Source organism: Manis javanica, chromosome 6 (assembly GCF_040802235.1).
Source record: "Manis javanica isolate MJ-LG chromosome 6, MJ_LKY, whole genome shotgun sequence".
In the NCBI taxonomy this organism is placed as follows: Eukaryota; Metazoa; Chordata; class Mammalia; order Pholidota; family Manidae; genus Manis; species Manis javanica.
In genome coordinates, this window is record NC_133161.1 from 143,145,737 (window position 1) to 143,159,282 (window position 13,546).

The 13,546-nt window shown below is 47.4% G+C and overlaps 1 protein-coding gene across 5 annotated transcripts in view; it reads right to left on the reverse strand.

Annotated features, from left to right (window-relative positions):
- Positions 1–13,546, reverse strand: part of GRIK4 (glutamate ionotropic receptor kainate type subunit 4) — a 409,820-nt gene that overhangs the window by 25,301 nt on the left and 370,973 nt on the right. For all 5 annotated transcript variants that reach the window (XM_073239594.1, XM_073239593.1, XM_036992846.2 and 2 more), the window contains 2 exons: positions 12,110–12,223; positions 875–984 (listed from right to left, as the gene is read on the reverse strand). In XM_073239594.1, the coding sequence (XP_073095695.1) occupies positions 875–984; positions 12,110–12,223 (224 nt within the window). The remainder of the gene's footprint in view (positions 1–874; positions 985–12,109; positions 12,224–13,546) is intronic.

The window sequence follows — 13,546 nt, forward strand, 5'->3', positions numbered from 1 at the left end:
TCTAGTTCAGCCTGAGCAGGGGGCAGGGATTCTGAGGGAGCAACCCACGGGCCGCAACGACTTGTTCTGCCTCTGCATAGTCGGTTGGCTGCCCCGAAGCCCAGGCTGCCGGAGGGGTCTGAGCCTCAGAGAAACAGCCTCCCTGTGCATGTTTGTGGGGAGGCCTCAGCAAAACAGGATGCTCCTCAGGTTGTTCGGGAGGCCCAGGGACACGCTCTGGTTTCGGGGATCTGACATTTGTCTCAACGCAACACCACCTGCATGAGCCCCACCATCCCGCCCTTCTGCTGTCTGCCACCCTCCACAGCTCCCATTCCACGAGGCAGCTGCATTTTCACAGGCAGATCCAGGCTGGGGAAGGGCCAGGCCCTCTGCAGAGGAGGCTTCTCCCTCGCCAACACCATCCAGGCCTCCGGTCCCCCCTACTCTGGATTCACGGCTGCTTCTTGTCATTCTGCACTTTGTGGCAGGTCCTGGCAAGGACTGATGCCAGGGAAGCCAAACGATAGTGCTTAATCCGGGTGCTCTTCCTGCCACACTTCTCCCCTCTTCTCTCTCCCTAGGCACCCACGCCAACAGGGGTCCGGAATCGGGGGAGTGGGAGGGGGGAGAGATGGGGCACAGAAGCAAATCGGGACAAGCTACGCTGTCTGCACTGTGCACGTTGGGGGCGTGCGCGTGGATGGGTGGATGGGTGGTGACAGGCTGACACCTCGGCAGAGAGCAGTTCGGGTCCTGATTCCCTCTCCCATCCCTCTGGTTCGGCACCAACGTCTCAGCCCGCCCCTCTCCCGCTCCCCACCCCCTCCCGTGCAGTTCCCGGAGGCGGACACGAGGTGGCGGTGTGAGGACACGGAAGGGGCGAGGTGCGTACCGAGCCACAAGGAAGAGGATGCAGCTGACAGCCAGATAGGCGAGAAGCATGAAGAGCCAGACGCCGGGAGAAAATGGGTCCAGGAAGGAGAAGTAGCCAGGTTTGCGTCCCTGGAAAGGGAGATAAAAACAAGATTCACCGTATATTCAGTCACTGTGGCCCTTGGCAGGGCAGAAGGTACAGGATGTGTGGGTCTGGCCCCAGATTTGCATTGCTTTGGATGCTGGGGGATTGGTTTAAATGACTCTGGGGCTGAAGGTGCAGAGGGGGCTGCTTCGAGACACCTACCCAGCCCTGTTCTCAGCAGATGAAACAGCAGAACAGGATGGGCCGTGTCCCTCCTGGGTTGAGTGAGGCTTTGTGCTGGGCGAGCGAACGGCCCTCTGCGCCCCCTTATCCTCAGGTCCTGCCCTGTGTCCTCCCAGGCTGCATGCTGGGAGTCAGAGTGCCTGAGAGCTGCTGATGTCTGCGGGGCTGGAACAGGACCGGAGCACCCCTCGTGCCACTCACACCTTTCTCATGAGGATGCTAATACGACAAGCATTTGGTTTTGCCTGCACTGGGTGATGTCTCACAGTGGACCTTCTCATAAACCTCAAAACGGTGGGTGCAAGGTACAGATTATTATTTTCACTTTGCCAGTGAAAAAAACCAAAGCTCAGGGAAGTCAAGAGATGTGTCCAAGGTTGCACAGCTAGTAAGTGGAAGAGCTGGGACTCAAACACACATTTTCTGACGCAAATCCCAGGGCTCATACCATGATGCTGTGGGAAACATGGTTTGCCCCAGCCCAGGATGGCTGCCCACGGCCCTAGGAGCTGAGGGACAGGGTGAGGAACAGAAATCTGGGCACCAAGTTCCCAGTAGTTTTCTTCAGGAAAGCAAAATGGAGTAAGAACGACGGATTTGACTAATCTGCTCCCAGTCTTTAGCTGTGCCATTTTTGGGCAAGTATATACTCCTCTCTGGCCTCAACTGGAGCCAGACAAGATCAAAGGTGAGACACCCGTGGTGTACAGACCACATAGAGCCCTGGGACAACCTGTTTGTTAACTAACCTTGCTGTGTCTGCCTGGTTTGAATCGGTTGCTAACATTAAATGATGGGGAGATTTCATGCACAAAAAGCCAATTTCTGGCTTTTTAAAAACACTGGGGTGATCTGGCAACACTGGGTCCAAATTCCCAACTAGCTGCGGCTGAATGGTGGCTTCCCACTCGGTAGGACCCGCTCTGTCTCTAAACCCCTGAGTTTCTCTGGGCAAATGTACGTGAATTCTGCGTCCCTGTGCATCCCGACTATTTCACTGTGTCTCTCAGTTGAGAGATATCCAGGAGGGAAAAAAAAAATCTTTTATTGTTGCTTGCTTTCTGAATCTGAAACCTCATTAGATGCTCAATGTCAGAAATCTATACCTGATTGTATCACAATGAGTGAAATTGAGGAAAATGACAGCACTATTTCAAGTTGCCATATTTGGTTATGGGTGATAAGGAATGATGCACAGCCATGGGAAAAATTTCTGGCGACTCAAGTTATAAAACACAGAACATCACACAAACAAGGATCAAGACATAAACACAGCTCTGCTGGAAGCGTATCATTCACGTTGGCAAGGCAACATGTGATTCCACTTGTGATTGACTGACGCCAGCCAGAATAGCAAGGGATGGGCAGTCCCTGGAGTTTTGGGTCTGGGCTTATTCAGCCTTGGCTTCGGCTGCACGGGAGCCATTTCTATGATGCCAAAGAGAAGCATGTTACTTACAAGGCTCTGAGCGCCTACCATTTCTTCCTGTGCAGATGCCATAGATTGCTTCCTTCCCAAGAGACATCTCAGTTACTAGTGCTTGGGGCAAATCAAGTGTCACGTGCCACAGGCATTTCTTCCAGGTAATAGATTTTCTTAACGCAAAGGATATATGATGGTGATGCTTTTCTTTTGAACTCAAAATGCTTCGCTGTATTCTCTTGATTTCAATGCCCAGTTCTCCATATTGACAGACGGAAGAACTGAGACCCAGGGAGGTTAAGTGTCTTCCTCAAATCATTGGCGATGGCTTCAATTTCATGGTGCTCATTTGCCAAGCTGTGCCATAGGGATGCCATGGTCTCTCCCTCATTCAAATGGCAGCTGTACCTCATCTTCCTCTCCTTTTTATCTTTGCAATTTGCTCCAATAAACTCCCTAATTAATCCCACACTTTCTCCCCAATGCCAGCAGAATCCCAACCTATTCTATCTCACCCCTTTCAAGTACTCTTAAACATGATTTATTTATACCACCATTTATTGTGACTCTGCAGTATTTATAGTATTTGTAATGATGTGGACACATCTCTGTTGACTGCATTTTGGACCAGTTCCTTCTGATCAATACAACCACTTTGAAGGTAGACAATTAGTTATATATATAGTCTATGCCCCCAATGTCCAGGACAGGCCAAGCCCTGCAGATGGAATTGAAAATTAGATGGCACCAAAATTAGAACTGGTTCGTGACTTTCATCCTGTGCTTCAAACTGACCACACAGGAGCCAGCATCCTTGATGCTGTCTGATGGTGGCAGAGACCCAAAGGGCTGGTCACCAGCTCACCACAATCCCAGCTCGGTGAAGCCCCTCAAATGTCAGCAGTGGAGCTGACCGAGGAGATCTTATGAAGTGGCACTAAATTCCCCTTGCATGCTGAAAAATTCCTCTTATCCTTAAAAAAAAATAAGATCCTGTTAACTCACTGATACTTCATTCTGTGTGTACTGGAAGAAATAACATTACAGTAAGTGCAATTGCTTTCCCGGCGTCTGGAGCCAAATGCGTAAGGATACTGGAGCCAGGTAATGCTGGGCAGGTAGTGAATTAAAATACAGACCCTGGGGCCAGTCTGTCCGGGACTGAATCCTGGCTTTAGGACTTACAATTGTGTGACCTCAGGCAAGTTACTTAACCTCTCTGGGCCTCTAGTTCCTCTTCTGTAACATGGGAGTGATAATCAAACCTACTTCATGGGGCTGTTTTCAGAACTAAATAAGTTAACACACAGCAAGGGCTAGAGATGTGTCTGCTCCGTCTGTTTAATGGTAGCTGTGAGTCAAAGGTGGTATGAGACAAGGATGGAACTTCCTTTTATTCGGATTCTCCCTCAGTGGACAAGAAATACTATTTTCTGTCCTACAGTGACACATGCTAAAGATGGTTGTGGGTAGAATGCCACCTGACTACAGTCACTTTCCATAACTCGTAGAGTTTCTACAGGTCGTAATATATGAATCAGGAGGGTTCCCCCGGGGAAGCCAAGAAGGCCATGCCAGGTTCTCTTCTGGAAGGATGGCCCTTGCAAAAGGGCTTCATAAAGAAAGATGCCAGACAGATGTTAGAAGCCAGTGATTCCAGCCTTTGGAATTCAGTTCCAACTCAGCCTTGCCAAAGAAGTCACAGACAGTGAGTCAGATGTGTGGTGGACCCTCCTGGGTAAGGGCTGTGTACCCCGGTCACCATCTCCCTACACACAACCCAGCGATGTCAGCTCTCTTCCACCCCTGCCCCACCCCACCCCGGCAGAGCCGACCACACGGGCTCGTCATGCCCTCCACGTGGTGTTGCCAGTCTTCAGAACTAAATGGCAGTTTATAGAAAGCTTTCTTTCAACTCCCAGCAGTAGTCAACAGTCAGAAAAACACTGACTGAGAGATAAGAGAACACAGCCTCCATGACTCCCGGAAGGGGCAGAAGGAGGTGATTTTCTCTTGTCCCTCTCCAGGAATCCATGGATTGTCTTGGTGATATTTGGTTAGCATCCAATTCCCACCTCTGACTCCAAGAGGAAAAATGAAGGAAGCAAGCAATGAACTGCTCTTCACATAAAGCACCCAGATGGGTTTGTGCACTACTGGCATATTTATTTTCACTTTGCTGGTTGGAAGTCTGCTTTGAGGAGACCTAAGTTCTAATCCTGGTGCTGACCTTGACTCACCGAGTGATCTCAGGCAAACCACTCAACTTCTCTGGGTGCCATTTCTTCTTTCAGAAAATGGCGCACTGCAGTCAACATGAAGGGGGAGTGTGAGAATTACTACAGTGATGTCGATAAAACACCTGGAGCCTTTGAGAGAGGAACACTCAATAATTTACCAATATTAAAATGATTATACATTCAGGGAACCATATTTTCATTATATGGGCTATCATGCTACTTAGCGTTAAGGAATAGAACCCTATTCATTTTCTGTTTTCTTAGAGTATTAAGCAGTGTTAGAAATGATTCACTGGCTTACTTAGCATGGTTCTCCATTTTCCTAGACAGTCTTTCTGAAATGAAACAGACTTTCCTGAAAAATGGGTAATACAAAAATGGTGGGCATTAATTTAATGTTGGCATTTCTTTCTCTCTCACTTTTTAATCACTGTCTGCCTTAAAAAATTTTTTTTTTACCTTCTCAAGACAGAAGAGTTAAGCCAAGAGTTTAGCAGAGAAAAAGAACAGAATACAAAACTTTTCCATTTGTTAATCAAAGGGAGACAGGACATTTTAGGGGAAAAACAGTAAACCCACATTTTCGAGGGAGCCTTAGCTGCTTTGGCTGGCTGGGGATGCCACATGGGTCATAGATATTACCCTCTATGATACAATTAGATACAGTAAGAAACTATATGATTATAAAAGATCTTGAGAGATCACATGGCTTTGACACAGAGAAAGACACTTACTGAATCATAGAGATAGGTGGCTGGAAATGTATGGATTTGGAGACTGAAAACCTGGGTTCAATGCCACGTCCACCACTGTGCTATCTTTACCCTTCCCACTGCCCTGCTAGCCACCACCACCCTCAGAATCTTTCCAAGTAAAATGGGAATCAAACTACCTGCCTCAGGGGATTGCTGGACGAAGCCAGAAACTGCATGTAAAAGTGCTTCATAAAGAAAGAGATGCCAGACAAATGTTAGTCAACATGCAAACAACCTGGACATACACCCGTATCTCTTTAAATATGTCAACACTGAAGTTTTAAATGTGATTATCCGTTTGGGGGCTATATGTGCCAAATGTTGAATCTCAGGTTGGCTTCTGGCATACTGTGATGACCCCTTGGTATGACACTCAGTGCATGCTTGAGGAATACAAACGTACTTTAATATTAATCTGAGCAAAACACCATTAGGCAAATGACTGCTGCAGAAAAAAAGAGGAACTACATTATATACTCTAATGTCAAACATGAATGTTTTTGCTTTTCTATTCTCCCCTCCATTCACACAGATCTTTGCGAGCTCACAGTGTGCATCAATATCGTAACATCACGGACTGCAAAATGCCTTTGGGGTTATACTATTGTACTAAATACTGAACTTCTCAATAAGAAGAAATGAGCTACTAGGCCAAGGAAATCAAGAGAGTCTTGAACTTCAGATGCACTTTCATTTGACCCCCATCCTTGGAATATCAGAGGACACCCCTTATTCTAAAGGCTGGACCTTCTATGTATGGCCTAGAAGCTCATCTGGCCCCCAGATCCTCATGCCTTCTTGGGTGGCTGCTCTGTTATATGTGGGATATGCAGGCATTAGCAGGGGGAGCAGTAAATTCAGACAGCAGCCAGGGCGAGCCCTGAGCAGATGTGTCTGGACTGCCCCAAACATCTGCTTCCATCTAGTGTTGTTCTTAAGACCAATAGGGTAAAGGCCAAAAAGAGAAAAATAAATCTATTTAGGCCACGTATCCTGCCGACAGGGATACAGGGCCTCCTGCCGGAAGCCAGGCTCCTGGGGCTCCGTGCCGTTCTGCCATGAGCCACAAGGAAAGTGGCTCTTGCCACCCACAGGATCACGGGGTACCTCCCTCCCTCTCTCTCTTCCTTTCTGCCTTCCATACTTACCAACTAAATATTGCAAGTTTAAGATGGTCACATTTTCCATACCAAAAACTATATCATAAATATTTATTATGGTCTGGCAAGAGGGTAACTTCTCCTCGATGTATCTCCCACTGGGATCTACTTAGGGAGAGAGAGAAGAACATACTGCAGCATGTAAATGCTGCAGGAGAGGTCTAGACAGAGAGCAGCAGCTCAGAGGAAGAAGCCATCAGCTCCATCAAGGCGAGTCCCATTGAAGAGCAAGTGCCATTTGAGCTGGGTATGGAAGGTTAAGGAAGAGTTTGTGAGATGGCTGAGAGGCGAGAAGAGGAGCATGAATCTCGGTAAGGAGACAGGAAGAGGCTGACATGCTGGAAAGCAGTAAGCACACTGGGGGGAAGGTGCCTGCAGCAAAGAGGTGCAAGTGGAACAGGAAAGATGGGCTTTATTATCCACGCTAAGAAGACTGGACTTTTTCTTGTGAGTGATGGGCAACCAGTGAAGGCCTTTAAGTAGGAAGCTGATATGATTACACTTGTAAAATAAATAACTCTCAAGCTGCAGTACGGATTGAGAATGGACTGCAGTGGGAAGCAATTCGCATACATTTATTAAATATAATAGCTAACACTTTATTGCTCATGTTTCAGGCATGGGTGCAAGTACATTACATATGTATCTTTATTAAATTTGCATGACAAGCCATTTTTACAGATGAAGAAACTGAGACACACGTGACATGTAGCTAGTGAGTGTCAAATCCGAAAATAAAGCCAGGCAGCCTAGCTCCTGAGTCTGTGACTTTTCACCTTACTGCTTCTTAGTGAATGCTTAATGCTTAGTGACTGTGGCCCTTTGATGGGGATACGGTGACGGACGAGAAGCACCCTGCTGCCCTCAAGGGGACACAGGCCACTGAAGAGCAGTAGTTCAGGCTAGAGATAAGCAGAGCCTAAACTAGGCGGATTAAGTTGGGGTAGACAGTGCTTTCAAGAACTATTTAGGAGGTGAACTGACCAACTGAACGCGTGGGGTAAGAGATGAGAAGGGCAGCTTGGTTAGCTGGGTGTAGATGCCCTTATGTAAGATGGGGCAGAGGAGAGGATGGGGAAACATACTGAGTGCAGTTTGTGACACTGTTTTTGTGATGCCTGTGACATGTCCAGGTGGAGATGTCTAAGAATATGTTAGGTATATGCTTCTGGAATTCAGTGTTGCAGCCAGGGATAGATTTCCAGATTTGGGGGCAGGGGAGACTACCCAGTCGGCGAGTGGACAGCGTGAGAATAGAAAAGGGCCATGGACGTTTAGGGGTAGACGAAGAGAGAGGACTCATCAGAAACGACAGAGAAGGCAATCATCAGAGCAGTGGGAGGAAAAGCAGGAGAAAATGGTGATTGGGATGCTAGGAATGGAGAGTGTTCTAAAAATCAGGAGGGATCAACTGTAACATGTAACATAACAAATGCCAACGCCAGAATCCTTAGCCAAGGGTCCCACTCAAAAGAGAAAAACAGTTTTTCTGAATTTGGTCCTAGGGATGCTTGAGTAGAAATAGATACTGTGCTCCAAGTTTGGGAAGAAGGAAAATATCCATTAATCAACTCTAGACGGTCCACATTCATGAAAAAGCCTAGATGATTTCAGAATGCTGGAAATTCACAACTTATTTCTGGACATCTTTAGACTTCAGAGACATGTAGATGCCGAGACATCCTGCCACCACTTATTATTTGGAAGGCTTCTGCAGTAATTTCTAACTAGGTATGCTTTGGGTTAATTATTTTTACTTTCACACACATGTTTGATTATCACCAGATGCTCACTTTTTGCTAACGATCACTCGTGACTCAGGTGACCTCAGACACAGAACCTAAGACAGAGATTCTAGGTCACTATAGATTACACATGAAGTTTAATGAACCATATTTTTCCTCACAGATAACTATCAATTTGAGGAATTTCACACAATAATAAACTTCCTGTATACAACTTCAATTTCATTAACACCACTATATTAGACATAGCTTCTCTATGTATCTTTAGATGTAGGCTTTTGGGGTAAACTCTGCCAGGCTATCCTTTGGTACTAGCTGTTCCTGCTAATGCCTCCTTTGTCTTAGAGACAGCAAAGTTCATTCAGATTTTTTCCCACCAGGTCTCCCTGGTGTAGTTGATTCAGGATTGTTCTCTTCCCAGCTGACTTTTCGGTACCCTCCGAGTAGACCGCCTCATACACGGAACACACTCAATAAATATTTGTTGAATAAATGCATAAACTGTCAGTTCTGTTTAGTGTCGGCTGTTTATGCCAGCACTCAACTTTCACTCAGCTCAGCCCCCTGTCATAAATCGGATCCGAGCAGCCATGTGGCACCCTAGTGTTTTAGTGTGGAGGCCAGAAGAGGGGAGGAATCCTGGACAGACAGGGGAACTGTATCAGTTAGGGTTTTTTCAGAGAAACAGACAGAACCAAGTGGATACATATGAGTGCGTCTGCGTGTTTGTAGAGAGATTTATTTTAAGGAATTGGCTAATGTGACTGTGGGAGCTGGTAAGTCTAAAATCTGCAGGCAAGGCTGCAAACTCGAGCAGGATTTCTGTGTGATAGGCTTGAGGCAGAATTCCTTCTGCTTGGAGCAACCTGTTTTTGCCTTTAAGGCCTTCAACTGGTTGGAAGAGGCCTACCCACATTAGCAAGGGTGATCTCCTTTACTTAAAGTTAACTGACTGTAGATGTTAATCACATCTACAAAACACCTTCACAGCAACATCTAGGTTTGTGGTTAACCAAACATCTGGGTACCACCACCTAGCCAAGCTGACACATGAAACTTCCCATCTCAGGAACTGATGCAGGAGAACTAATACGCTCATAGGCTGTGGGTGGTAGGAAACATTTTTCCGACAATCCAGTTAAGGATGTCCAGAGGATTGGTGAATTGGAGTTTGATTCTGGGCAGAGTTGATATTCAGAACAGGATGTCCCTGGTGGTGAGGGTGGCTTAGCAGGAGATGTTCCCGGATGGTGGAAACACTTGGAATCAGATGCTTTCACCCACATGGTTCCCCCTGGTCCATGAAGTCGTGCGCAGGGCTCTACCTCCCTCGATGTTAATCAAGAAATCAAGGCCCTATTGCATGGCCTGGTCACAGCAGCAGTTTGGAGAACGGCTGTGTGTCTCATTTCTTTAGATGCTCCCTCAGGGCTCGGTTGAGAGAGGGGGTAGGGTGGACTCACGGAACGGTGTTGGCTGGAAAACTGCCCAGGGAGTCCTGACAGATGTAATGATGATAAGAGCACCGTCCCAAGAGTTAGGATTCCTGGATTCCAGGCCCAGCCGTTATTTGTTCCAAGTGTGACTCTGGTTTCCTTATCTGTAAGATGGAATTATAACACCTTCCTTCTTTCTTCAAAGAACAGTTCTCAGGACCAACTGAGAAAAGGCACACAGGACTGCCTTCCAGGCCGAGCTCTTCAGAGGTCACAGAGATGAGGTGGGCAGCCCGGTGTCAGTGCACACGGGCTCAAACTGCACCTTCCAGGCTTCGAACTCGGCTCCTTCTCCTACTGGTGTGTGACCTTGTCCACATTTTCAAAATGAACTGCACCTGTTTCTGCTTTTCTACACTAAGAATGCAACACAACCACGTTTGTATCCTTGGGCTTCTGTAACAGAGTATCACAAACAGGGTGGCTGAAACAGAAATGTATTGTCTCAGAGTTTTGGAGGCTAGAGGTTCAAAATCCCAGTGTCTGCAGGACCACGCTCTGCCTGGAAGCATTAGGGGAGGGTCTCCCCCCATCTCCTCCAGCTTCTGGTGGCCGCACCATTCCTGCCTGTCTCCAAATGCACAGGGTCCTCTCCTCTTATAAACGGCACCGGTCATTGGATCAGAGCCTACTCCAACCCAGTATGACCTCATCCGAATTTCATTACATCTTCAAAGACCCATTTCCAAATAAGGCCGTGTTCACAGGTCCTGAGAGTTAGGACTTCCACATACATTTTGAGGGGAAACAATTCAACTCATACCAACAGCCCGCAGAGCAGGTGTCTGAAAGAGGGTGTGCCACCTGGGAGTTGCTCAATGACCAGGACCCCTCATCATCACAGAAAAGGGGAGGAGGGGCCAATCCACCAGACAGATACATCAATAACAGCATCGACTGACCAATCTTCACATTTCCTTCTGTGGTAGCTGGGGAGCTTGGGATTTGGGTGCGGCCTCTTCTTCCAGATGTCTGGCCCCCTTTCCCAAGCTGGGCAGCCATCATGAGGAACCCTGAGGCCCAGAACAGGACAAGTACTCTCCTGAGCACCTTGAGGGGCTCTGTAACTGGGGGACTTTCCCCCGAGAGGTATGGGCTGCAGTTCCCGATGCACTGGCAGTTGCCAGGATGGGGTTATGACTGCTACACACAACCCCCTCTCCCTAAGGCTGGGATGGGGCACCGAGAAAGGGGTCAGTTTGTCAGCAGGCATGTGGGGAAAGCTCTTGGTTCCTTCCCTGCTGAGCAGCCTTGTGATACCAGGTGATGCATGGGGTTGCACCATGTCACTGTGACCTTGGACACCCGAAGTGACTGGAGTGCTGGGGCCATCCTACAGTAGCTGTACACTGACAGCCAGTTTAGATGAAAGGGTGAGAGGAAGGCTCTTCTGGTCCAGTAAGGTAGACCAGGCACGTAATGATTATCCACTTTGTGGAAAAAGCCCAGCCAGGGCTCCTGTGCCCATGCTCCCGTACCAGCCAGCATACTTCCATGTCATGCCCATCTTCTGCTGCCCATTGGGGTGCTCTCACAAACTCACTTGGACACTCACTCTACTCACTTGGGCCAACCTAACCAGAGAAGTCTTCTTTGTAAAGGACGCAGGAGAGGGAACAGACTGGGTGCAACTGGCATTAATTACCAGCTCTTTATTCACCAGCACAGACAACCAAGAGAGGGAGTTACATTCCCTCACCAGCTGCGATGCTCAGAGTGAACATGGGTGGATCTGGGGGTCAGTGGAGTCTTTGAGAATGTTGGGGTGGCCTATCTCGGCTGGGCGCCCTGGCCTCGAGGAGGAAGCAGAGTGAGCAACAGGGTCACTTGCTGACATACTATGTGCCAAGAGTTGGACGATCATTCTTGCCTACCCTCAGTCAGTGGGGCAGAAGCAATTTTTAGTGGAAAGCCCACAATGGTGACTTTCCCATTCTTCATGTTTGCAAGTCTGTGCAGTTGATGGGGGAAAAAATAGCCCAGCTCATTTGCATTTAAGTTTGGAAATCTAAATATTTCCATGAGTCATTCATTATTACCATGTAACTCAAGTGTTTGCATGCAAATAACTTTAATGACATAAATGCTTATAAAATAAGTCTCTTACCATATGAACTCGATAAAGAATGCTAATTCCCAGAGTCATGAATGGCTTGGAGAAATCAATCACCTTCTCGCGTTCGGCAGTGATGGTGAGGCCTGCCACTGCCAGATCTGCCTTCTGAAAGGAAGAGAGAGCCCGTCAGTGGAGGGGCCACGTGAGATGTGGGCACAGAGACTTGCACCCAGAGTCCGTCACTAGGGCGAGATGTGATGCCGGTCTGGCTCCTCTGCTCAGGGAGTGACCCAATGTAGCCACACCATGTCCTGGGACTGAATGATCATTCACGAAAGGACATGGATATTGAGAAATGACAACTCATGTTCATTTGAGGTTAGACCCCTCTCAGTAAATAAAAAGTTATAAAATGCAGGAGGGATCACTACAGGCCATTCAGAGATAGACTCAAAATGCCCCAGGGGAGGGAAAACTGGCAGATTGGATTCTTGGATTCTCAATGTTGACTTTTTAATTTGTCTTGTTTATTTGTTCAGCCAATGAAACTTCACCGAGTCCCCTATGTTGTGTAAGATACTTTGGTGGGGGGAGTTACTCTACAAGGTAAAATCGATGGAAGCACAGACATTAGGAAGAGTCCAGTGCAACCCTGTGCATTTCATGGTGAGCAAATGGAGACCAAGAGACTGACTAAGTGGCCTGGCGTCACAAAGCTTGTCCTTCTCAGGGCTAAGACTGGAACTCAGTCCTCCTGGACCACTGGCCACTTATGCTACTGTCGAGGTTAAAATTCAGTTGCCACAGCAGAACTGAAAGAAGGTCTCTGGTCCTTTCCATGCAAAACCACCAGGATTTGTTCTAAAGACATTTCCTTCCTTTCTGTTTGCATCCACACTGCATCTCAAGTGTCCACATCTGGTGAGTCTGACCTGAATTAAGGCCCTCTGAGACAGTAGACACTATAGGCTTCCTCAAAACTCCTGCCAGCAAGTTCTTCCCTGTATCTATTTAAACCCATCCTGTTGCAAAGTGAACTCACTTCCTATCGGTCTGCTCCCCTGCACAGGGAGCAATGGGAAAGCCCTGAGCTGGCATTCAGTTTTGGTCCATGTTCTGCTTGCTCTAAAACTAACTAACTAACTAACTAACTAACTAACTAACTAACTAACTAACTAACTAACTTAGGCTAGTTGCTTCACTTCTCTAGGCTTCCTTAATCTCATCTGTAAACCAAGGATGTGGCCTTAAGAGGGCGCTAGGAGACTCTCCAGAAACTGTCTGATTCTCAGAATGTCGTCCATGAGCACCTGCGTCAGAATCGCCTGCAGAGCCTATTAAAATGTGAACTCTCGAGTCCCATCCCAGAATCCCTGGAGCAGACTGATAGGGTCCAGGAATCTGTATTTGTAATAAGTTTTCCGGGTGACTCTGCTTATACTAATATTTAAGAAAACCATGTGTTATAACCAAGACACGTATCTCAAA